This window comes from Falco peregrinus, chromosome 9, assembly GCF_023634155.1.
Source record: "Falco peregrinus isolate bFalPer1 chromosome 9, bFalPer1.pri, whole genome shotgun sequence".
In the NCBI taxonomy this organism is placed as follows: Eukaryota; Metazoa; Chordata; class Aves; order Falconiformes; family Falconidae; genus Falco; species Falco peregrinus.
The window spans coordinates 18,132,291-18,156,402 of record NC_073729.1 but is presented as its reverse complement, the minus strand read 5'-3'; the positions used below and the strand labels follow the sequence as shown (position 1 = coordinate 18,156,402).

Sequence of the window (24,112 nt, the reverse complement as noted above, 5' to 3'; positions counted from 1 at the left end):
GCCATAATCTGACAAAAGGAAAAAATTGTATATTTTTAGTTTTAAACTGTTTATAATTTCAATAGGTAAAAAGCATACAGGACAAGGAAGAGCAAAATAGCATATGCAGAAATGTCAGCAGTGAATATGAAAGTATAAGCATGTGAGTTTTAGTGTAAGATTGAGCCTGGCTGGGAAATGAGTAAGTTTTCTGAAAAAGACCTGCATTAATAACCGAAGCCCTCTGAACGTATGTCTCCGTCTAGGTTCTTAGCAGACTTCCCTTCCAAACTCCTTTCAAACTTCATGAGGGTGAGGGCTGTGAGACTATTGCAACACCCTGTGACATTATTGCTCTTAAAAATTATCTGGCTTGACTGATGACTTCCCAGGATGTTTCCATTGTCCCATCCCGCTGAGTCCTGCTCTTCAATAATACAAACTCCAGTGATACTCCTGAGGAGTCCTCAGATCCTCCATGTTCTCCGCTCATCCCACCACTCCAGAGAAAAGCATCTCAGGCTTCGGGAGCTGACAGTAAATCACAACAGCAAAGAGAAATCCCACTGAAGGCTGCTAAGAATTCCTTCCTTTGCTGGTCCTCATGATATCACTCCCCAAAGCTCATTTTCTGCTAGCCTTAGTTCACTCTACTTTACTTACTTTTTTACTTACTTTGTTCACTTATTCAAGTAAGCAGCAGCACCATAAAGGTGACTGCAGAAGATCCACCAGGTAGGATGCAACTTTCAGCCCTGCAGTTAAGGTCTGGGTGTTGTTTAGTCATCCTTTGCGAAGAATGTAACTTCCATGAAGGGCATTTATTTATATTAGCCTGACATTTTGTCGTGAGAGTGGAGAAGAGAGCAGAGCAGCTACAGAAGAAGGGAGAGGGTAGTGGACAACAGGAAGCATGTGCAGCAAGAAGAGCTGCTAACAGAGCAAAAGCCAGCAGAGCAAAGGAAACTGCTGTAAATATGGAGCAGTAGTGACAGTGGGGTTGGGAATTATTGCTGTGGGGAATGCATAGTGGAAAGCAAAGCATGAGGCAAAGCTGCAGCCTGCAGAAACAGAGTGATAAGCAGAGTGTATAACAGATTGTCCAGATGTGTTTCTTCACCTGAGAGCTGCTTGTACATCAGTCAGTACAAGGATCAGCAGGACAGGGAAATGGCTTTCTGTGACCGCATCAGGCTGCCTGGCTGATGGCCTTGGGTCTCCCAGAGGGTCGCTATCACCACACCAACACCTCACACCTTGGAGCTGATGTTGCCGGAACAGCAAACTGACAGCTCAAAAGCAATAAAGCAAACAAACCAAGTACAGATGCTGAGGAAAGAAGCTGCTAAGACACTGAACGTCGTTCACAGAAAGTCAAATGTCTGTGGCTTGATCTTCCAGCTGGAGCTCCTTGGTGCCATCCCTGCAGCAGCGGGTGTGTATGAGCAGCCCAGTCACAAGCTGGAAGTGTGAACTGTGACATGTAAGCTGCTGAAGACCTAAAAGAGTCACACAGATGGATGCAGTCATGTCCTCTGTGATCTCTGCTTTATACGGAGATACACGGAAATGCACAACTGCACAAGCTCACCAGCAGCAGAGGGAGTAGCTGTTGAAAAAGTCCATACTCATCACAGGCAAAGTGATGTTCAGTCCCCTTACTGAATCAATCCAAATACACCAGAGAGAGGTTATTGGTGCCTTTGTTATCTGCCCAGCATTGTAGCTGCCTGCTGCTATACTCCACTGCCCTTTTCCAATATATAACGCTACAACATCACTCAAGATAATAAGGTTTTGATCATGGCAAGATGCTCACAACAGCAAACAACCCAGGCACACAGAGATCAAATAGACCAGCTGCAAATGGAGAGGGGAAAAAAAAAAGCGCATATGACTCACTAGCTTGTGTGTGGGTATGTGTGTTATGCAGGCAACAGAGGCCTGGATGGCGAAGGTCTCCCAGCGACCCCAGCCATTCGGGGCTTGGGCCCCCAGCCCCGTGCTGCATTCCAGCCTGCCTCCTCTCCCGGGACCACTGCTTCTGCTCACACAGAGAGGCAGCCAGACGTGAACGTGAGAAAGCTTTCTCAGGCGAGTCCCTTCTGCAGATCGCTGGGTAGTTGTCTTCCAAAATAATCATAATTAAAGGGGGCGTACGCAGAAGGGGAGCTGGCATACAGGCTTGCTCTTTTACCATGTCTTCATAGCACGCAAACATGGTGAAAGGGATTTTTTCCCAACAATATACTTCTCCATGCCCCCTCTAGTCCACTCCCCATCCTTCCAGATCAAAGGGTCTCAGCACAATATTTGCCTTCAGCAGAAAAGCTCATGAGCAACATCTTTCAGGGTCATTTACATCTATTTACTGGAGTTAATAAATATGTAAATTGATTCTTAAATTGCGGACCTAGACCCCTTTAGAGATACAGACACAGAGCCAAGTTCCGATGACTGCCACGCCAGTGCAATTGCAGCATAATTTCTGTAAAGATTGTACAGATATTCCAGATTCCTTCTTCTTTTCTCTTTATCTTTCAGAATTCATGATATGAGACTTGAACCAGGGTGTGGACCCAAATTCTGTGAATCCTTTCTTTTTATATATAGTTTAAGCCTAGAGGAATTTGGAAACCAGAGGTGTCTGAACTGTGATATCCACATACACTTCTTAGAGAACAAAGCCAATACAAAGATGAAGACATTTTACCTGTTTTAGTATTTAAATTATTGCTGCGAAAGAGTGTGTTACACCAAGCGTAGGGGGCACACAACAGCAGAGCATGGCATGATCTGGAAGATTCAAAAGAATTAATTATGGGATGATCTGGAGACACCCAGCTCACCTTCACTGCGTGAAAGTTGATGGCATGTTGGAGGGTCAGTTCCTGGCTCTGCCCTGGAGAGCCTGGCTGAAGGTTTCATTGGCTTCCATAGGGAATATGTTGCTTTAACGGTTTCCTGTGACAATAATTTCCAGCAGGCTGTCTGTTGCAACATAAAGACCCTGAAAGTCAGCAGCTTCCACATGTCATTTACACCTGGTGTGAACTGAAAATGCTGCAGTTCTGCATTGTCTTCATCCCTATGGGTTATTCACAGGTACAAACAACTGGGGGATCAGAAAGCTTTGAAGCATCAGGACTAGTGTGTCATAGGTAGACTGGACACAAGTTCACACACACATGTACATATAAAATTTGAAAGCACAACCAAACTTTGTGGTTTCAATCCTAGCTGGAAACTTGTTGCTTTTCCTCTCAGAAAGGTTCATTTGAAGTCCTTATGGAAAGAAGAAGTGCCATTTAATTCTGTAACAAGTTTAAGACTGAACTTGCAGAAGCATCTCTTATTAAGCAGTGATAATGTGACAACATAATTTGATGTTCTGGACGTGCTGTGTAATCATTTAGGACCTGATCTTGCAAGCATATGGACTCTAAGCCTAACAGGGCATTTTAGGACCCATTTCTGTACATCCCAAAGAGATGAAGGTACCACAGCTCGCTGGGCCTCCAGTGCACATCCCTAGATGGAAGTTTTAACACGCTTCCACATTCACAGGACTAGGGCCTCCGAGTTCATGCTTTTTTGGGTCAGAGACAATAGCTGTCAGTGGCAGTAAGGCTGAGCAGACCTGGCCCTGACCCAGCTGCAGGCATTGGACTGCGCTCCCGCTGCAGGAGGGAAGATGCTGGGTAGGTATGTTGGCAGAAGTACCACTCTTAGCCTGATCCTTCAGAGGTTAAATAAACTTAATCCCAAATTAATCCACCGCTTTTTGCTAACAGCAAATAATTCAGATTTGCAAGTGAGGTGGGATCCGAGGACCCTGGGGAAGGACGAGGTGTGCAGCACAGCCCCTGCAGAGCAGGGCAGTTTCCAAACCTGCGAGCAGGTGGCCTTTGCTTGATGCACAGCCCTTTCATCCAGAACAGATCTACTGGGATTGTCAGGTGTAAGAGGGGTCTGGATGGACCCGATGCAAACAGAAATGTAGTAAATGTCTGTGCATTTGACCTCAATGGATTTACCAGCCTGTAAATGTCCACAGAGAAAAATCTAAATTCTGCTGTCTTTAAACACACACAGAGAAATTGTCTGACATTGAGACAAAGCTACACCTAGGAGCCTTTTACCTTTGTAGCCCCAGATCACAATCACCCACAAAGCAGCAGCAGTTTCTTTTCCATCCTAAGAGGTGTGGTAGGAGAGACACACGCACTGTGTAGATGCACCTCACAAGAAGAAATAAAAGCACATCATCTAAGTTTGCTTAGGTTTAGCGAAGGTCAGAGATTTTCACACCTAGGTGAGCTGTCATCTGGCTTGGGGCAATTCTCTTTTCTCTCTCATCCTTTGCTGGAACAGCAGGAGAGCTTTACTGGCGTGAAAGGCTAAACTGTCTTCAGGCTATAAAGGACTTGAGTCACAAACCACTTCCCACACACACACACAGACTTTTGTATTAATTCAGGACCTTCCAAAATTGTCCTAATATCTCCTCACCTGTTCTTTCTGAAAACCTGTTGAAGGCTGAGGCTTACGCTAAGGGAGGTGACAAAACATATGGGATTTGTTCTAAACAAAGTTGTTCTAGACAGATGGGGTCAAAACTTCAGCTACTTCTAAATACTCAGCTTCATTTTCATGAACTTCAACTAAATGAAATAATTACCTATGAACAGCTGCACCATTAAGACACAACAGCAACATCTAAGTGCACATGTAGTAAAGATTAGAAAATAATCATACCGTTAAAAAGCACAGCAACACTTGCAATGAATGGGCGGCCTCTAAAGCTCAGGAATAAACTCGTGTCACTACAGCCCCTCTCAGTACAGTGACCAAGAGGGAGCTCCACATGTCTTGTACTCCAGAGCAACACTGTGCTTTCTGATTTCTTAAAGGGATATTTAGAATCAAAAACTTTATTACCACTTTTGAGCACATGCTGCCTCTTTAAATGTTTCCCTCTTTATTAAAGCCTTGGCCCTTTCCTTTGTTAATTTTTTTTTCATGTTCTTTCATTTTTCATTTCTTAAACCTCCCATGCAACAACTGTTGGCTTTTAATGAAGGGAATTTTTCTGCATCCAGCAAACTGTAAACCATGTCGCTTGGATACAGCAAAAGCTGAAATTCCACAGATTTCCATAAAGTCATACATTGTGTTGGGGGGAAAGTGTGCTGGGCATTCTTTGATTTTTGTGTCCTGCATTAGCATTTGTAAGCACTTAAAGGAGAAAAAGAGAAAGAAAAGAGAAAGAAAGAGAAAAAAGAAAGGAGGGGGAGAGAGAGAAGGAAAGAAGGAAGGAAGGAAAGAAAAAAGAAAGAAGGAAAGAAAGAAAAGAAAGAAAGAAAGAAGAGGAAAGAGAAGAAAGAGAGAAGGAAGCTGCTGTTGATGAATGCAAAATATGACCTTTTCTTTTTAAAAGTTTGTGCTGTCCCTCTTGTTTAGCACCAGAGCTGCTCACGCTTTCCCTTCAAGACGCTCTGGAGTTGTTAAGCATCTAGGGGTGATAATTTGACTTTCAGCTAAACCGGAGGGCTGCAGCAGACAGCAGTAGGTGGTGATGTAATAGGTACCAACGCACATGGATATATAAATATCGTGGCGAGGGCTAAAGCGCTATGGCTGAGCAGCTATAGAAGATCAGCACTTCAGACAAGACTCCTGGAGTTGAGATCAAGTTCAGAAGCCCTTGCTCCCGGGATTTCCTCTCCATGCAGCCAGCCCAGGGAAACTGCAGATCCTCGGAGGACTGAGCGCGGGGCTCCCTCCCTCCTCCCCCCCACCCCCCGCTTGGCTTTTTGGTTTGGTTTTTTCTTTTTGTTGTTTTGATTTTGGGTTTTGTTTTTGTTTTTTTTCTGTTCTGTTTTCTGTTGGTTCTTTTTTTTTTTTTTCTCCCCCCCTTTGACCTCGTTATAAAGTGGGAGCTGGGGGGCGAGCGTATTTTCGGAGCGAGCGGCCGCCGGCCCGTGGCTAGGCGCCCCTGAGCCGGGATGCCTCTCCCCGCGGCGCTGCTGCCGGCGCTGCTGCTGGGGCTGCTGTGGCCGGGGGCGGTGCGCGGCCGCCCCCCCCCTGGTCGCCTCCCCGCCGGGCCCCGCCAGCGCCGCTGGGACGCGGCTCTCTTCGCCCGCTCCGTCGCTCGCCTCCCGGCCGAGCGCCGCGACGCCGCCCGCGACGGCGACTACCTCCTGGGCATCAAGCGGCTGCGGCGCCTCTACTGCAACGTGGGCATCGGTTTCCACATCCAGGTCCTGCCCGACGGCCGCATCGACGGGATCCACAGCGAGAATCGATACAGTAAGCCCGCGACCCCCGCGGCGGGGCAGGTGAGCCGCTCCGCGCCTGCGGAACCGTGGTTCCGAGGGCGCGGAGCGGCTCACCTGCCCCCAGAAGGCGGCGTGTGCCCAAAGGAGGGTGGGTGCACGGCTCCCCTAAAAAGTCCGCCCGCCCACGGCGCCGCGCCGCTGCCCGTCCCGGCTGCCCCGAGGGCGGTGGGCCCGGGGGTAGCGCGGCGGCGGCGGAGCTCCTCGGGCGCTCCGGCGGGGCTCGGCGGCGCTGCTCATGCCGCCGGCAGGCATCAACTGTCGGGGTTGCCTCCACATCTGGAGGGTCCGCAGTCCCGTGGGCGCCCATTCTTGAGCAGGGGCCGGGGAGAACCCAAGCTCTCCCCCAGACTTGAAAAGCATCTGCTGGGGACTTAACCCCATGGCCCCGGGACTCTGATATCCAACTGAAACAATAAGATCCGAGAGGGGGGATATAAGCTGCATGATGACAAATGTTTCATTTGCCCAAGCACACACTGGCTTATTTTAACCTTGTCTACACAGGAGGATGCCTGGGGGCAAAGTAAAAATAGATACTTGGCTAAAAGAAGAGAGGTCCCAGCATGGGGCATGGGGGAGCACACGGAGCATGAGGCTGGGGTTCTGCAGCCACCCACGGCGGTGCTGGGGCATGGGGATCCACACCGCGCTGGGGCTGGGACCCTCTGGGTGAGGGCAGCACTGGCATCACACGCTTCTTCAGGACACAGCCCTTTGACCCCCTGACTCCTGTGTCTCCTCTGTAGGTCTGCTGGAAATCTCCCCCGTGGAAAGAGGAGTGGTGAGCATATTTGGTGTTAGAAGTGGACTCTTCGTGGCCATGAATAGCAAAGGCAAACTCTATGGATCTGTAAGTAGCCACTGAGTGTGTGCCTGGGGAGGGGACCATGGTTAGCTGGGGTGAGAGGTGTGCATGGTGCTAAAAGCTGGCCAGAGCCCTATCTTTGCCCCTCCTGGGTCAGGCAACACAGAGCAGCCCTTGCTTCCTTGCTAACAGAAGATGCCCAGGTGTGCTGCTTACTGAGATTTTGATGTGAAACCAACTCTTTTGCATTACACTTCCTTGGTTCCCCCATAAAAACTATCATCACCCAACCATGGCTACCCATCTTGCCTACCGTATAGACCAAAAGGGTAGTCATTCACGTGGCAAGACCTCAAGCTAGCCTCAGTCCCTATCTTCCTTATGTTTAAGTACAAACAGCCTTAAGCAGGTGCACTCCATCTCTCAGAGGGCACTTGAACTTGTGATCAGTCAGGCCCCCACAAATGACCCTTTATGATGTGATGATCAGTGGCTGTCACATACCTATTGATCACTCTGTTAATGCTCTTGCAGCATCCTCAGGGTCTGGGCTTCCATTTATAAGGCAGCAGATCTATTCGGAGACAATACAGATCTTTTTTTATCTTGAATCTTTGGAAAGATAGAGGCATCTTACAAAATATACTTGAGGTGGACAATAGCAGTGCATGTCTTTGCCTGTGTTGAGCTGTCCTGCTTTTGAGTTCAGTTCCATATAAGTTACTGTGATCAGCATCATTTCAAACCCATCTTCCTGGGTCTCCTTCCTTACCCATGCCTTTTCTATTATATGTTTCTCAATTATGCTTTGAAGAAACTTGGACTGTGGAAGAGCCAAACTATGTCAAAGTTAGCTAGGGCACTTTCACATGAAGACATGAAGCAACCAGAATTATTTTCTGCGGCATCAGTCCTGTTACAGAGGATTTTGACTTATATAAAAGCCAGGCAGAATCAGTCACCAAAGTGCAGAGTTCCCTTTGCATCATTTCTTAGGAAGACTGCTGCTTTAGTGTCCTGGTTAAAGTACTTCCCAGTGCAGTGTTCAACCTTTCTTACAAAACCCTAGGCTTTTGCCTGGTACCAAGAGATGAGTTCAATTGTCACTTGCCAGATAACACACTTGTGACACCTGTCCTTCTTTGTACTGACTTGCAAATGAAACCTCTTTGCTGGAAGGGTGCCTTTTGTCAGCTCTGCTTCCCTGAGCCATTAACATAAGTTATCCAAACCCTTCCTTCGATTTTAAAACTAAAGCAACACAAAATGCTGTCCACGCTGAGTGTCTTTAAAACGCCTCTTTCTCCTCAAGCAACAGGAGGAAGTGCTAGCGTTCAGATTTTTCTAAAGCCTCTCAGGTAATTTGCCGCTGGTGGGACAACCACTGAGTGATCAGGTGAGCAGGGCGGCAGAACTGGGCTTGGGCCTTACCCCACTGCAGCTCTGTTAAAACGTGCCCCTCTTCCTCAAGAGTACAGACATAGCTATGGGTGTCCTTCCCACCTTCAGGTGCCTGGCCTGGGCACAGCATCCGTAACGATCCTCTGACTCCTGAGTCCTGTTTGAAGCTTCCTTTGGGCAACCACTTCAAAAGATTACCAAGGGGGGTGAGGGGGGTCAGCTGCACATTTCCCTGCACACACCTTCTACACCTGGTAGCAAGAATATTTCCACACCTGATGTTTAAAATTCCTTCCCTCTCATTCTTTCCTTTTCATTTCAGACCCATTTCAATGACGAGTGCAAATTCAAAGAGATTCTCCTGCCAAACAACTACAATGCTTACGAATCCAGGATTTATCCCGGGATGTACATAGCCCTGAGCAAAAATGGAAGAACAAAGAAAGGCAATAAAGTATCTCCCACAATGACAGTGACACATTTTCTTCCTAGAATCTGAGACATCTCCCTTCAGACCTACCTCAGCACAGGGGAAGACGCAGAACACATTTGGGGAAAAGAAACGTGGTGCACTTTTACTGGAGAGTTTTATGCAAGAGTAGGTGTAAGATATTTAAGTTAATTATTTAAATCTGTATATATTGCCACAAAATTTATTTATAGTTCCGATTTTTTTTTTTAATTTCTGAAAACAAAACAAACCTCCAAGCCAAGGTATTTCATTTTGTGGTGCAACAGTAGAAGACTTCTGCTTTCTGGTTTATTTAATTCATTTCTAAGTTATCACAGGTGTGCTGCTACTCCGTGTCCTAAACCTCATGAAATCCAATTCCTCTATTACAATGTTTTGCACTGTTTGTGTGTTGTAAGGTGTCTATTGTTGTACACATTTGTTTGTTTGTTATGGTGGCTCTGTTCTCCTCTGTGTGTTTTACAACCCCCCTGTGACTCCCGAAGAAGCTCTTGGCCTCCGAGAAGGAGCGGTGGTGGAGGTGCCTGGGTGGGATGCCAGCACGGAGCCACACACAATGCCTGACCTCCTTTGTGCGGCGTTGCTATTTAATTGGAACAGTATCGGTTTACCTCGGTACAGAAAGCACAGTGCTGAAGAGCTACCCCACAAATCTGTTTTTAGATCTGCCAGTGCTGAACTTTGAACTTTCCTGCAGTCCGTCTTCTCAGAGCTGCCGGGCGGTAGAGAGGCTGAAACACCTACATAAACTCAGCAGGATTTGGGTTGGTTCTTTCTGTTTAGATAAATCAGAGCATATGATCTTTTGTGGCACTTCATGGAAGCTTACATTTGATGTGATTGCTTGGCATTAGGCTAAAAAAAATATGTCTGTCCCTCCCCCAACGAGCGCACTGTGAAACACACAACCGGGAACCAATTATACCTTATTCAAATCAAATTCCCTCTCACATTTGGAGACTACATTAGTTTTTCAAAATTTGTGAAACTCTATAATACTCATAAGTTTTTAAAAGGTGAAAGCATTTGCTGGTTCATAGAAAACACAAGCTCCACAGAGAGAATTTAGATTGATTACTAGGAATTGAGGTTGTTTTGTACTATTTATTATTTTTGGTGCAGTACTTGGAAGGAGAAATATGCTGCTTTTTTCTGTCTCATTCCCTGACAAAGTCGCTTAATTTCTACCTCACTAACTCTCAAAGCCAGTCTCCTAACAAAATCTGCATGGAAGGAAGGTACATGCTTTTCTGCTTGGTCTTACAGTTCTGGAGGAGGGCCTGGGGGAACAATCGTAATCCCAAATCTCTTTTTTTCCATATGTAGCCAAAAGTATTCAGGATAGAGTTGGTTGCATCCTATTTGAGCCTTGTCACGTTTGAGCTATCTTTACCCAGTGGTTTACTTTTAGTAAGGATAATCATGGTGAAAATATTTGCAGACAGCTGTCAGGCTGCAGTACTATATCGTCATCAAGTAACCCTATATTTTTCTTTATATATTTTGCAAGTGTAACTCATGTCTCTAAAGTGATGAAGGAAAAGACAGGTTTGATTATGGGGGAATCACTAAAAGGATCCATTTGTCTTTTTTTTTTTCTTTTCTTTAAAAGATACATCGTCTTTGGGGCATCAGTATGTTAAGTGGGAACCAGGACTAACCACAATGTTTGATGACTTAGAGGATGTTTACAGATCATCTTCCAATCTAAACCAGTTATTTCTGACTACATGCAAATCTGAGTTCAGGTTTTTTTCCTCTTTACATTCCTACACAAAAGCCTTTGTTCCTTTGTAACAGTATACAGACTTGCCTGTATCCTCTATTTACACATGACCTTGAAGACAAAACCTACTCACCAAAGTTCAGTAAGACCAGAGCAGACCAGGACCAGATCTTAAGGCAGCTGCTGTCAAAGCAAAAATAACAATTCAGAAAAAGGAAGTCAAATCAAGAGACAACACCTAGGAAATGTCATGCCTAAGGATTTTTAATTTTTTTTTTCCTGTAATTCGGGGGATTTCTGTACTTTCTATGTTTTCTATATGTGAGTAATCATCGTGTAATTATCACCGCTACCTCTGACAACCGATGATTTTGTTCTAGATTTCAGATAGCAAAATCAGATTGCAAAGCTTCTCTCTGGGAATGGTTCTTGTTTGCCACTTTTCACTCCACTAGATCCGCAACTGACAGCCTCACACAAGATATGTTCAGAGGTAGTTGTTGTAACTTTGAAATATTGTGATAAAACCTTGATGACAATGTTACATGGTATGAGCTTTCACCATTCACCAGAATCTGTCTGTAGTTTTATACAGGTGCTGTTCAAGACTGTGGTGTATGTGCTGTGCACATTTAAACACATAATAAATGATAAACGTTTACAACGTATGGCACCCTGGTATTGATTTTAACTCTTCAGAAGGGAATGCATCCTGCAACGGAAGGCAAAGAAAAATGATATTTCACTTTCCCAAAGACTGGGGAGTCTTTGCACCTATGCCAGCTACTTCATGAATGACAGCCTGGATTTCTTACTCAGCTAAAGTTCCCTCTGCCAAAGTCGAAATTATCCAGGAAAGCCCAGCTTCATGAGCTTGGTAACAGATACGCACGCCTGCATCTGCCACGTGCTAGTAACGTATTATTTGCGTGGTTATTAGCAACGGTGGCTTTTTAATATTAGCTCCGATATTAATGAGCAGAGGCACAAACCAGCTTTGGAGTTTATGTTGCTGGATGTCATTGTTAGGAATGAAACCTGATTGCCTTTTGCTTGGCTTTAATGAGTGCTGTGAGCTCTCTCTGTGAAGCAGGACTCCACCAAGGCAAGAGACTGTAGGATTGCCTGTTTGATTTGAGATACTGTCTCCTTTTACAGTAAGTGATTATACTCGTGCAAGCAGTGTATAGTAATATGAAGTGCTTTGTAGCACACCTTATGGCAAGATTTTTTCTCGCAACTTTTATTTATAAATACTCACGCATGCGCACTTGTACATACATGCACATGCTATGTCAAATCCCTGTACTTTCAGTTTTACCCCCTTCCTAGGATTAGGGAAGGACACATAACGGGAATGACAGTTTTCAAGTTTGATCTTACACGCCTTGACAGCTGAGTAAGTGCCATACAAAACAGAAACCCAGACCCCAAGACACAGACTTCTCTACTTCATTTTCCACTGAGTGATGCTCTTTTTCCTGTTCTTAGAGAGGCAAAGGTGATAGTTGAGCTGGGAATGTCCAGTGCCCTCACTCTGAGTAAGAACAATTTCCCTCTAAAGTTGTATAGAGTCTATAAATATGTAGCACAGGTGTTTTTTTTTTTTAACTGGACAAGTATAGCTGCAGCATGTTTAATGCTGCTATGAATAGAGCCAGAATAAATAGGCATGCAGACATATATAATAATTTTTCATAATTAACTTTTTTGTTTACAATGCTTGTAAAAAAAGAACAAAAGTAAATTATTACTGCCAGATATTCCAAAATTATAACAAAAGATTATGTCCAGGGATAAAAATTTGTTTCAGCATGGGGGAGACATCCAATTGCAATTTTAAGATTGGAGATAAATCCTAAGGCTTGGCTCTTAGGCAGGTGAGATTTCTGAGTAGTAGCTTTGCAGGTTCATAGCACCTAAAGAACCGGTGCTGCACGTGTGGTCCTGCCCACACAGAACTGTAAGGGCCTGTTGCCAACACAGATGGAGCAGCTTGAGATGTCACAGAGAACTCCAGAGAAACGGTCCTCCTCTGGCATCACCCATTTTTTGCTTCATTGCTAAGCCAGCTTTCCTCACATTGCCTTTGGAGGTAAAGAAATGTATTAAAGGTGAAAATAAATTTAACCCCCCGCAAAAAGGCTCTGATACATCGCATGGTGCGACATTTCTGAGATGACTGGGAGCATTGCTGTGCTCCAGCCATGCCCAAGGCTCCTGCCATCCTCTGCCAAACATTCCGTTGTGCAGGACAACCAGACCCCATTCCTGAGGATGGATTGACAGCTCCTGTAAGCCAGGCATGTTTTCCTCCATCCAGTGATGGTCCAGCCTTTCCTGTGGGATAACCAGCAGAGGAGCAGTGCCAGCCTGGCCCTGTGCCGTGCCCCTGCTTGCCGGGGAAGGACAGAGATAAGGCTCCAAGCCTGATCACTCATTTGCAGAGTTGCATGGTCCATGCTTAACATTTTCTGACTCATCTGTGACATCTACCAAGTTGTCTGTATCTAATCTGTGCTCATAAAAATCAGCATGACAAAACACTGCCTTGTATATAAATAGCCACAGGTTTCAGAGCAGTCACTGAGTTTATAGTGCCAGATTTGGTTGTTCACACTTTGCCACTTGGTTTCCACCGCAGTATGTTAACTGACCACGCAAGTGGCCAATTAAAGAGAGTCTGTTAAGGGATGAGGAGTCTTTTGATAAAGGCTAGCAAGCCCTTCAGCCAGAAAGTTAAAAGGAATTCCCCGAAACACTGCAGCTCCCTTTATATGACACAAAGTATTGTTGCTTGCCAAGCACAGATGAGAATAGATTTTTAATGTAGAAAATCCAGTCTGAAGCTAAAAAAACCAAACCAAAATAAAACCACCCCAGTTCTTCTACCAAATATCTAAGCATGGATGGAGTAGTGCAAAATCATAATGTCTAGCTGCTTTCAGGGAATCAAACATGCAAAAGGGAGGCATAGCACGACTTCATTTTCCTGTGCACTGGCCGTGATTTACAGACATCAAACAAGAAATATTACCCTGAAGTGTTTGTCCTAAAAATTAATTTCTTTTAAAAATCAACTTAATATCATGGCAAGACATGTCTGTGGCCAGTCACTTAAGGCAGACAATTACTTAACATAAACCAGTGACAATTTCTTATATTGTAAGTTTCATTGTACATTAAAAAGAAGCTAGTTAGCACTGTCTATAGACAAAGTTGATAGTTTTTTAATTTTCAAGACAATTTATAGTCTAATAATATATAAAATTCAAACAAATGTTCCTGAAAGCTGAGTATGATTGTTTTTTTCCTTTTTGCAAGCATGTCAAAAAGGAAAAAAGATCTGACATTTCTCAAAGATATTTCTCAAGCAGTGCCTTTTGAGCATGATATTAGAACATATGCTTTGTCTGTGCTAAAGACAAACAGAATTTTGAGAACCATCTCTTTGCAAGCTCTCCTGCTGCTGATGGACCTGCAACCTGAACGGTCGTGTGCTGGGAGTAAAGCAAGTAAATAACATGAAAACAGTTGTTATTAGGTTCCCTAAATGCTTTGTTACAGAGGCAGAAATTAAATAGCAAATGCAAGGGCTTTGAGGAAAGAACAGTTCAGTGCAGCAGATGGAGAATCAGATGTCAGCGTCACCTCTGTCACCAGGTAACCTGTGATGCTGGCAGCACGGTGCAACAAGTGGTCCAGCCCTTCCTTTCTGAATGCCCGGCGTGACACCATGACATGTGGCAAAGATGGTGAGCACCTGAAACAACTCAGCTGCAGCTGCATTGTGGATCTAAATGATGGGTAATGACAAGCACTAGGAAATACCATGCCAGGAAGGTTTCAGCCTGGGCAGTTTACATTACTGCACCTTTTTGACACCAATATCTCTGTGCTTTAGCTCCCTGTTTCCAAGCTGTCCTCAAACACTGTTCAGAATAAATCTATTAATATATTAAAATTTGTGAGACATGCAGGTACTGAGTTTGCAAGAGCGTGGGAGCAGCAAGATGTGCAGCTTGAGGCTGACCAGGTTAAAGCTAGGAATGGATGCTTGGTTAGTGAACACCATCTGTACTGGGCGCTGAATGGGGCAGGACTCCTCACAAAAAAAGGTGGTGCATGACCAGTTTTTAGTGTTTGGGCAGGTTTAATTAAGTTTTTTCTCAAATTCGAGTGCTGGATTGACCTTGGGTATCTCCTAGTGTCATTCTGTGTGTCTACATGCAATTACATTTTATTACTAATCATACTATTTTATTGTGGATAGATACAGAAGTACTCATTCTCTATGACTCCCCAGGAGGTGTTGACCTTCACTATCGTTCATTCACACTACTTCATATAGGTTAAAGAAAGTGATTTAGTGATGTTTGTACCAATTAACATATTCCAGATTCAAATTGGTTGCTAATCAGGTTACCTCTGAAGTACAAATCAGATCTTTATCAGCTTAAAGGTGTTTGGCAAGTGTCAAAGCCACTTGGTAAAACTCTGTGGTTTCTGGGGAGCTACTATTTACATACTTTTTCATTATCTCCGCAGCTACATCTGCTTGCTTCCAGTGCCTTCAAGAAAAGTGTTTGTAATGCTGGTTGGGGCCAATACAGCTGCTTAATGTCATTGAGGTTAAGGGTGTTTGTGAGAAGAAAGGCAGTACCACCTGCAGGACGAGCATCCATTAGAGGTGGGAAAGACCCCAGCCTTCTAGGGAGCTTGTTAAAGAAGTTTAGAAGAAATGTCCAGCCGTGTGCCTCCGACTGATGGCTTGAGAGCTCACCCATAAGGGACCTTTTGGAGCTTTTGTTGGATAAACCCCTTTTATAGGCTCTTTTGCCTGGCCAGGTGATAAGTGGGTTCCCGCTCTGATCCCTGCCCAGGGTGGGGATTGCCCCAGGCTGGCTGGCAGCAGCTCATGCCTGAGCAGCACAGGGGGATGGATGGCCTCCATGGGGCTCCTTCATCACCCAGCCAAGGTTGCTCCAGTGCCTCCCCATGCCCACCATCAACACTGAAACCCAACACCATCACAGCCTCTGCAAGCCCTCTCCCAGCCCTGCAGCAGGGCAGCCCCCAGCCAGGAGGGACCCGGGAGACCCTCTGCTCCTCCACTGGGCACCATCTGGGGTAAGGGCCACTGCTCTGCTAGGTCTTGGCACCCCTCTGTTCCCCCTCCCAGCTAATGGCAACCAGCCGAGTGGCTCTGTATTACCTGGTGGGTAAAGGGCATGGTACAGCTCCCCGGCGCTCACCTTCCATGCTGAATCCTGCTCCGAGAAACCCTGATGCTACTGCAAGCAGGAGCTTGTCCGTGAGGAGTTACACATTAACCCAGGCAGTTAGGTTGCTATCTCATCCTTATGGTCTCACTCTGGAGCCAAAGTGTCTTTTCCTTGGTGCCTCGCCTTTACACGAGGTTTGAGATAAGCAGGCTGATGTCCCTGGGCACGAGCGTTGCAGCCAGGAGGTTACTGGGGTGCGATGACCTCGGCTCCCCCGCAGTGTGTGCTCCGGGAGCGGCCGTGCCCGCACGGCTGGGCAGGTCCAACCTGCCAACAGCCATAACTTTGGCTGCAATTTAGTACAGCTTTTCCACAGCCCCTAAGGACAATTACCTCGGTTGCTTTTTCCCTTGTTTTTGACCTTCCCCAGCCAGGGCCGCGTGACTGGCACTGCCTTTCCCCAGCAGCCCTGCCCATGCCTGGCTTTCCCCTCACACACAGTGAGACGCTGCTGTCCAGAAACACCCGCTCCATCCAGCTCAGCACCCTCCCTTCTGCCACATCATCCCATGCTGACACCTTTTCCTCTCATCATGCCATTTCTCTTTTCCCCCGTATACTTCTGCTCTGATTTTCTACCCATCTTTTCTTACGTTTCTGCATTGCATTGCCTCCAATTGCCCTCCCTTTCTCTCCCACCTTTTCTACTCTTTCTCTTTCCCCTGAGGTCTTTTGTTATGTTTTATTCTGGAGACCTTATGAATCACGTTAAGGCCAAAGACACTCAAGCTTTAACCAAGCACGTGCCAGGTCCTGCTGCTGTGGATAGTGCAGATCAGAACAGCAGTGATACAAACTCTGGCTGCATGGGAGCGACTCGTACCTATACCCGACCCTGTGACTCTGATTCCTTCCTGCAGATGTCTATAGGCATGGACTGTCTGCTAAGCTTTTGTCAGGGTGGGTTTATTTTCATAGACTCATAGGATCACAGAATGGTTTGGGTTGGAAGGGCCATCTAGTCCAACCCCCCTGCAACGAGCAGGGCCATCTTCAACTAGATCAGGTTGCTCAAAGCCCCATCCACCCTGACCTTGAATGTTTCCAGGGATGGGGCATCTACCACCTCTCTGGGCAACCTGCTCCAGTGTTCCTTCACCCTCATTGAAAAAAAAAATCTTCCTTATATTTAGTCTGAGTCTATTTTTGTTTAAGACTCTTCCTTGCTGCTCTGGTCGGTATCTGCCCTCAGTCTTCACCTTGTGTGTAAAGTTCAAGTTCCTTTTCAGGTTAGCCCAGGACTTCTCACCTGCCTGTATTTTATTTTGACCCACATACCTCCTTTCCCTCAGACCTTTGCAGTTTCTCTCCCCAGCATCTGAGGGTTGCAGAGGGAATCAAACCAGCTTTTGGTGAGCAGTGACCCAGCCACGGCAGCGGGGCGTTCAACCCACGCCTGCCTGAAGAGCAAGGTGCGTTAGCCACAGACCCTGATGGAAGCAGAATTAGACCATCAAGTGTCTGTTTACCAGCCAGAAAAGCATAAACCCCAGGTCCTTTGTGCTCCCTGATACCTTATCAGATATGATTCACTGGATCATATCTGTTTTGGCAATCGCAGCATGGGCATTTCAGCACAGGGTTTTTTAGCATGCTTAGGATGGTCAAGGAAAAGCACTTATGTATTTATAGAACTATGTAAGTTATAAATATCACTATGATAGTCCTATGCCGTGCAAAGAAGATATGCCTTGATGGAATAATCAAAGCATCAGGCAGAAAGTTATCTATATAGATGGGCATCTCTATGAGTAGCTTTGTGATAAGTAGTGACTGTATTTTAAAAAATTTGAATGCAGAAACATTGCTGAAGTCAGATCTGTAAATGGAAACCTAAGAAATTACATAGTAAAATAAACTGAAAGTCTTTGACCTCAAAGTTCAGAAGTTTAGTGTCTTCCACAAATCTTTATTCCAATAGCACTGGCCACATCCAAGACAGTCAGTTTTTTAAATTAATTCTTGTTATTTAATTTGCTCATTTGAATAGGTATATATACACACACATATATCCAAAATTTAAATCATAGAATAGGTATTCCAGCCATAAATTACCATTTTATTTCTTGCCTTGGCAAATGAGTCCCAGAGTTAATATTTTGGATTAATGACTAGTAAATAGCAAAAAATGTGACTTCATGGAATGAGGTACTTCATATGACTGTTCCCCAGGCTGTGCTAGGCTAGAGCTTGTTCAGTAAATGTTATAATTTTTGGAATACATCTTAGTCTGGAATATGGAATAAAAGAGTAAATACAAGCACAATGGTTAACATGTTGAAAGTCTATCAAAACACTTCCCAAGGTTAAAAATTGAGACATTCCATTTCAGTCTGGGGCTTTTACACTTTTTATTATCCAATAAATATCACAAAGCCAATGTTCACATTAGAAATCTGACTGTAACTACTGTGTTTCTAAACAAAACCCTCCTGTGCATACTGGGGTGGCCTTAGTCACGTAATTATCACATCTCATTAGGTCTTATTTGGACCCTTTAAGCCTCAGCTTACTGGTAGTCACAGGTACCCAACAAAATAAAGAACAGAAAAGTAGATTAGTTAAAATATTTTGTGAATAAAAGCTAAAAAAATAACAAATATCATTTCAGGTTTTAACTGGTGGAAAACGGATCTTCTGGTACTTCTTGCTTGCAAGGGAGGTGAGTGTGAATTCATGACCTTGCAGAATGAGGGAACACACATGCTTGGAAGCATATTCTATATTATTAGTTTAAACCTCAGTGATTAAACAAATGTTCTTGCTCTTCTGCATAACGAGCAGAGAAAATAAATAAGGCTACCAGTGCAGTCATTGAATGACCCACACCGACACAGAGATTAATACTTCTGGAATCTGTGTATCTGGAATAATATCTGGAATCCGTAATACTGCTGTAATCACCTTGTTGTGGCTTTTACAGAAAGGTGAACAGAGGCAGAAAGAAGGAATATATATGCAGTTAGTAAGAAGTTGTCCATGTCCATGTAGATACCATAATTGCAGCCTGAAAATGACCATATTCACTTCTGGTGACATAAATCTGAAGCTTCTTTCCATTAGATTTTTGGAAGATGATGCAGCATAAATTTGCATTTGTTCATTGTTTACACTCTCCAAAAAGTTAATTAAGAAAAAAGTGGAAGCAAATATGCATCTGCTTGCCAGTTTGTTCTAGTTCTATTCATAGCAGCATCAAACACGAGCTGCCCTCTGGATTCTGTGGAAAGCCCTGCTAGCTTTCCAGGTGCCTACTGATTTCCAGGGACACAGCCGGGCACTCACCTGTATGAGCTGCTGTGTTCACAGAATTGCCTTTACACGTGACCATCAATAAAAATATTTCTTTATGTTGGTAGTGAGAGTGCACCAAAGCATATATTCCTGATAAAAGGGAAGAGTGCATGAACTGACAGTCATAAATCCATGTTTAAGGCAGAACCAGAACATGCTTTTTATGCACTGTGCTGAAGGATTGCAGAAAAATACAACCACCTCTGTGAAGGTGTCTGTGGATACATATACTTAAAAATATCTCAGCTAGCTACCAATATTTATTCATTTTTTTACCCCCATTTCACGGGGATCTACAAAATGTTCCCAAAGCGTTCAGTGCACAGCTGGGTTCAAAACAGTGACACTGGGGGAGAATCTGCTCAGTTACCCTGCTAAGGAAAAGTTTAAGACCGGTCAGTGCTAATTCATTTTGTATTTGACGCAAGCACTTAAAAAATTGAGGTACTCTAGAGGTCTGTTTAATGACACACAGCTTCAGGATGTTTTTGCAGCTTTTCCATCTATTTTTTGTAGACAAAATCCACTTGTAAGTTAATGGAAAAGATCCGAAAGTCTAATATAGTTTTTAAGAAATAAAGCGCCACAACAATGGTGGTAATAAAACGATGTGCAACAAAGACTAGCTCATAGGAAAAATACTCCTTTTTTCCTGCTAAGGAGATTACAAGGTTATAATTTGTAAAATAAGCATATTCCCGTTAATTAAATTAAAGGCTTGGGCTGCATAAACAAATACCAATCATAGGAGAGAAAGAGAGAGAGGGAGACGGATGCTGAGTTTCACACATAATTTGTTTCTGGCTACTTAGCAGGGCTATGACAGACATTTGCCAAGTAGAAAGCAAACATTTACCATTTAGTTCACCTACCCAGCCAACACCTATGAGCCTCTATTAGCAAAAGCTGCCCCCTTTGGCAGAGTGGATGGTTTGCTGTGAACAACTTTTACTGTGATGGCTTAGAAAGAGCATTTGCTGCTAATTTAGAGATGTATCAGCACTAAGTGACACACATACACTTACACTTCTATACTATAAGCTGCAGTATACTTTATATTGCAGCCCTGACTCAGGTCTGCTGAAGTGGGTAGCGAAGCTTCTGTTGGATTCAGTGAAGACAAGCCCTACATCGGATGCTAGAAAGGAAAGACACCCAGCGTGTCCCCCCAGACACCCGTTTTGGTCCAAACCGTCTGCGCTCAGCCTCTCATGGGTACATGATGAGTGTCTTTATAGTGTTTGGAAAAGCCTTCCCCCCACCGCCTGCCCCCTGAAGCGCTGAGGTAGATGACAGTCCCTGCTCTCCAAGGTTGTGCTCTGTCTGTCTGTCTCAAGATGCAAACTATGCCCAAAGTGAGCTCCATGGCTGGACAAGCCCCACACCCCAAGGAAAGGGGGAACTCCCTTTGGGATCCATGGCTGCACACCCCACTCATGCCTGTGCCTGGAACTTGCTGCTTCAGCTAACTGTGTTCAACAAGGAGTCTTGTCTTAGTAAGGCATTCATGCAGTTTTGCTAAATGTCAGCTCCAAAATCGCAGCAGCCCAAACAAAGCGCGAGGAATGCTGTGTCATGGCATGGGCTGCAAACTGGCAGAGCACGCTGGAAATAACAAAGCGACTTCAACTGAAGTTTTGCAGGAATGTGGTCCTGGGGAGGAGAAGGGGAGGGAGGACTCATGGGCTTGGATGGAACTGGCTGCTTGAAAACCTGTCTTGTCTAAGATAGGGCACGTTCTTGTTCTCTGTTTTTTAGAATTTAGAGAGTGAAATGGGAGATTCCTTCATTTCTATGTTTATTAAAAAAAAAAAAAAAAAAAAAAGGAATGGCTGAGCACTGGTGTAGTAAAACCATTATTTAGATGTAGGTTTTAGACCAAACCAAATACCACAGAGAGATCAGCTGATGAACTGCTGCTACACGATTTGCTAGTTGGGTCTGAAAGCTCTATAAAAATAATGTTCTAGTTGTGTAAGTGTCCATCCACTGTATTTTCTTCCTATTTCTGTCCTGGGGTAAATACGACACAGTAATTAACCACAGGATATTTTCCTGTGCTATTGTCCAAAGGGTATCAGAGTTTAAGTGATGGACTCATTGAACTGCTGACCGGGATGTAAAACTTACTGCTTGCGCCAGCTGCAGCGTTAGAGGAAGGAAGGATCACAGACGGGATGCCCACTCTCCAAGGGGCTCACGGGAAGACCAACAAATCTAGAAATTAGTAAGTAATTAGCACTAGGCACCTTGTTTGAAACCATAATGAAAAATTATTAGCAGCCACAAGGATAAAGACAGAAGAGTGGGCAGGCTACCACAAAGCTTTTACAGAAGCAAGTTCCAGCTCAGCGCTGGAGTTTTTGACAAGCCCCTGCCCAGGCTGCCCTGGGGTGAGGGGGCGTCTTGGAACTCCTGTACCCTGAAAATACCAGCTGTAATCAGCGGCCGTCAAACAACCTTACTTCCATTACAAGGTGTTGAGCCCCATGACCCAGCAGACAACCTTCTATTCCATAAAGTCCCTCCAACAAACATTGCTGGAGGTGGAAGAGTGACCCTATATGGTCCTTTTTATCTCTTTGCTCCATAGATATCTGTAGCCAGCCAGTACCAAATTGGTAGGAGCCTGGACTAAATTCATCTTGGATCTGACTCATCCCAGCCATGCTTATGTCCTTGCAAATCTGTCCAGACACACGCTTGTAACAGAATATTTGAAGGACGTTAAATGCCATGGTTCTGGATTAATCCAATCCCTAACTCAAATAGCTCCACATGAGACTCAATTGGAAAGCAGGGAACACGTGAATTTGGATAATCCTTGGTCTATCTTATGTTTAACATAGCAATCTTAAAGCCCCAAACGTGCTTATTCGTGAGGTGGGCAGCTGGCACCAGACAGTGTGACCCGAACAGCACTTACCTGGGAAGACACAGCCAGTTCTCTGAATCAAACGGTATCTCGAATGCAATAGCATTTTTTTGCCAAGTCTTTCAAAAATTAATGACAGTTACTCCCATTTCTGGGTAAGGACACGCATGCTGCTTTTGAGCTGCGACACTAAGAAGTTTTCTATCTACATTGCTTCCATAAAGCAGGTTTTAAATGATGACATTTTGTTGCTCCTTATACAGACTGCTGTTGAATCTAGACGTAAAATGTAATTAAATACTAGGCTAGAGGGACTGAAATTAAGAAGCCTTGTGTCCGAACTGACCCCACCACGTCTTCTTTGATTGGCAGGGTGCCCTCATCTCTTTCATGGTGGGCTGGGGGCACTCAGCACCATAGCAAAGCCTTCACGCTCTCCTCAGCAGGTCTTGAATCGGCTTCCAAGAACAAATGCCGGTCCCTGGCCCCGACTATCCCTATGGCAACACGACAAAGTCTGTGGGGCCAGATTGCTTATTCTTTGAAGGTGAGTAAAAAGAAAATGAATAAAACAATCACCAAAGCAAGTAACAAGTTAACAACATACAATTTCAAGCAAGCTAAAGGAAAAGAAAAGAGTGGCATTTGTAAGTGATGTGCGTCCTGCTGATCTTTTGTAAAGCCAGCTGTGAAACATAGCTGCAATGTCTGTTTATAGCTAGGTGTGCAGGCTTCCAGATGTGCAAGTGTAAAGCCCGCAGACATCAAAAGGGCTGACATTCAAACCCATTACCTGAACACCACCTTTATGTATTTCAAAGGGAAACCAGCTGAACTTTCCCTGTAATCACTATCTTGCAACATCCCTTTAATGAACCTGCTAGTACAGGATCGTTGCGTCAGCCAAGTAAAGAGGGTGCTGCCATTTCATTTCCTTTTACTGGGAGTTGCTCATGTCCCTCGGACCCCTCACAGCCCTGCTGTTCCTGGGGGCATTGAATAGGATTATACAGCAGCATCAAGTGGGAAAAGGCAGACCCAGCCAAGCCATCAAGGGGTAGAGTGGGCAAAATCTGTGGTCGTAAACTGGAAATGTTGGAAGAAGGCCAGCACTCAAATCTGAGGATAAGGGGAAACATGAGCTGATAAACCCCTCACAAGTGCCTTTGGTATTTTGTAATTTGGTTACTCTGCTTTTTAGAGCTTAAGAAGTCACCTCTTAGCTCAGGATGGTTGAATGTGCCATGACAGTGACAAATGGGGCTCTATAAATTGCCCACAAAGAGTTGATTACTTTTATGAATTAATTAACATTTGATTGCTTGTACAAACAGCAGCCAGCAGACACTTTCTAATGTGAATTTAGGATTGTGACCAGTACCCATTTCAAAGCAAAAAAATATGGAACTTTCTGTGTTGAGGATGTTCACATCCATGGTATTTCCCACCCTTCTGGGCAAGTGGCTCCCTAATTCCTTCCCTGGCATTTCTGCACCTTGGGTCAGTAACCTGTGCATTTAGAAATGACTCAGAGTTGTGCTTCTACAGTGTTCCTGATCAACCATCCAAATGAAAATAATTTTCTTCTGCAGTGTTCACAGAAAAAGATTTGGTGATTACATTTGTGTCAGCAATTCGGTGGATAAATAACCGTGAATGGGTACCTCTTTGTCACTTTATCCATCTTTTCCTTCCTTACATTACTGTAGCAGAGAATCAAGAAGGGACAGGGGGTTTCTGCAGCCAGGACATTTAAAACCCACATGAGTCTTAACAAAACCCACTTGAGGTTTAACAAAACCATTAAGGAAGTATCTTGTCTGTGTTTCCATGGATGAGAAATTCATTTCAGAATTAGCTCCTACCTGCTGTATTGCATTCCAGATAGGAGGTTTATTCTTTAAACTCTGATTTCATCTTCTATAGTTCCAGAA

General features: G+C 44.5%; 1 protein-coding gene and 1 long non-coding RNA gene across 2 annotated transcripts; one reads left to right on the top strand and one right to left on the bottom strand.

The window, feature by feature from the left end:
• Positions 1 to 5,933: 5,933 nt before the first annotated feature.
• On the top strand, positions 5,934 to 9,052 carry FGF4 (fibroblast growth factor 4). Its single transcript, XM_055814752.1, has 3 exons — positions 5,934 to 6,291; positions 7,067 to 7,170; positions 8,849 to 9,052. The coding sequence occupies exons 1-3, from the start codon at positions 5,988 to 5,990 to the stop codon at positions 9,023 to 9,025; spliced, it is 585 nt and encodes a 194-aa protein (XP_055670727.1). The 5' UTR covers positions 5,934 to 5,987; the 3' UTR covers positions 9,026 to 9,052.
• A 21-nt stretch (positions 9,053 to 9,073) lies between these two features.
• LOC114012946 (uncharacterized) lies at positions 9,074 to 16,029 on the bottom strand. The gene is made up of 3 exons (XR_003555745.2): positions 15,940 to 16,029; positions 10,858 to 10,907; positions 9,074 to 9,773 (listed from the first exon to the last, which is right to left on the bottom strand). It is a non-coding gene; the product is annotated as an uncharacterized LOC114012946 (long non-coding RNA).
• Between the last annotated feature and the right edge of the window lie 8,083 nt (positions 16,030 to 24,112).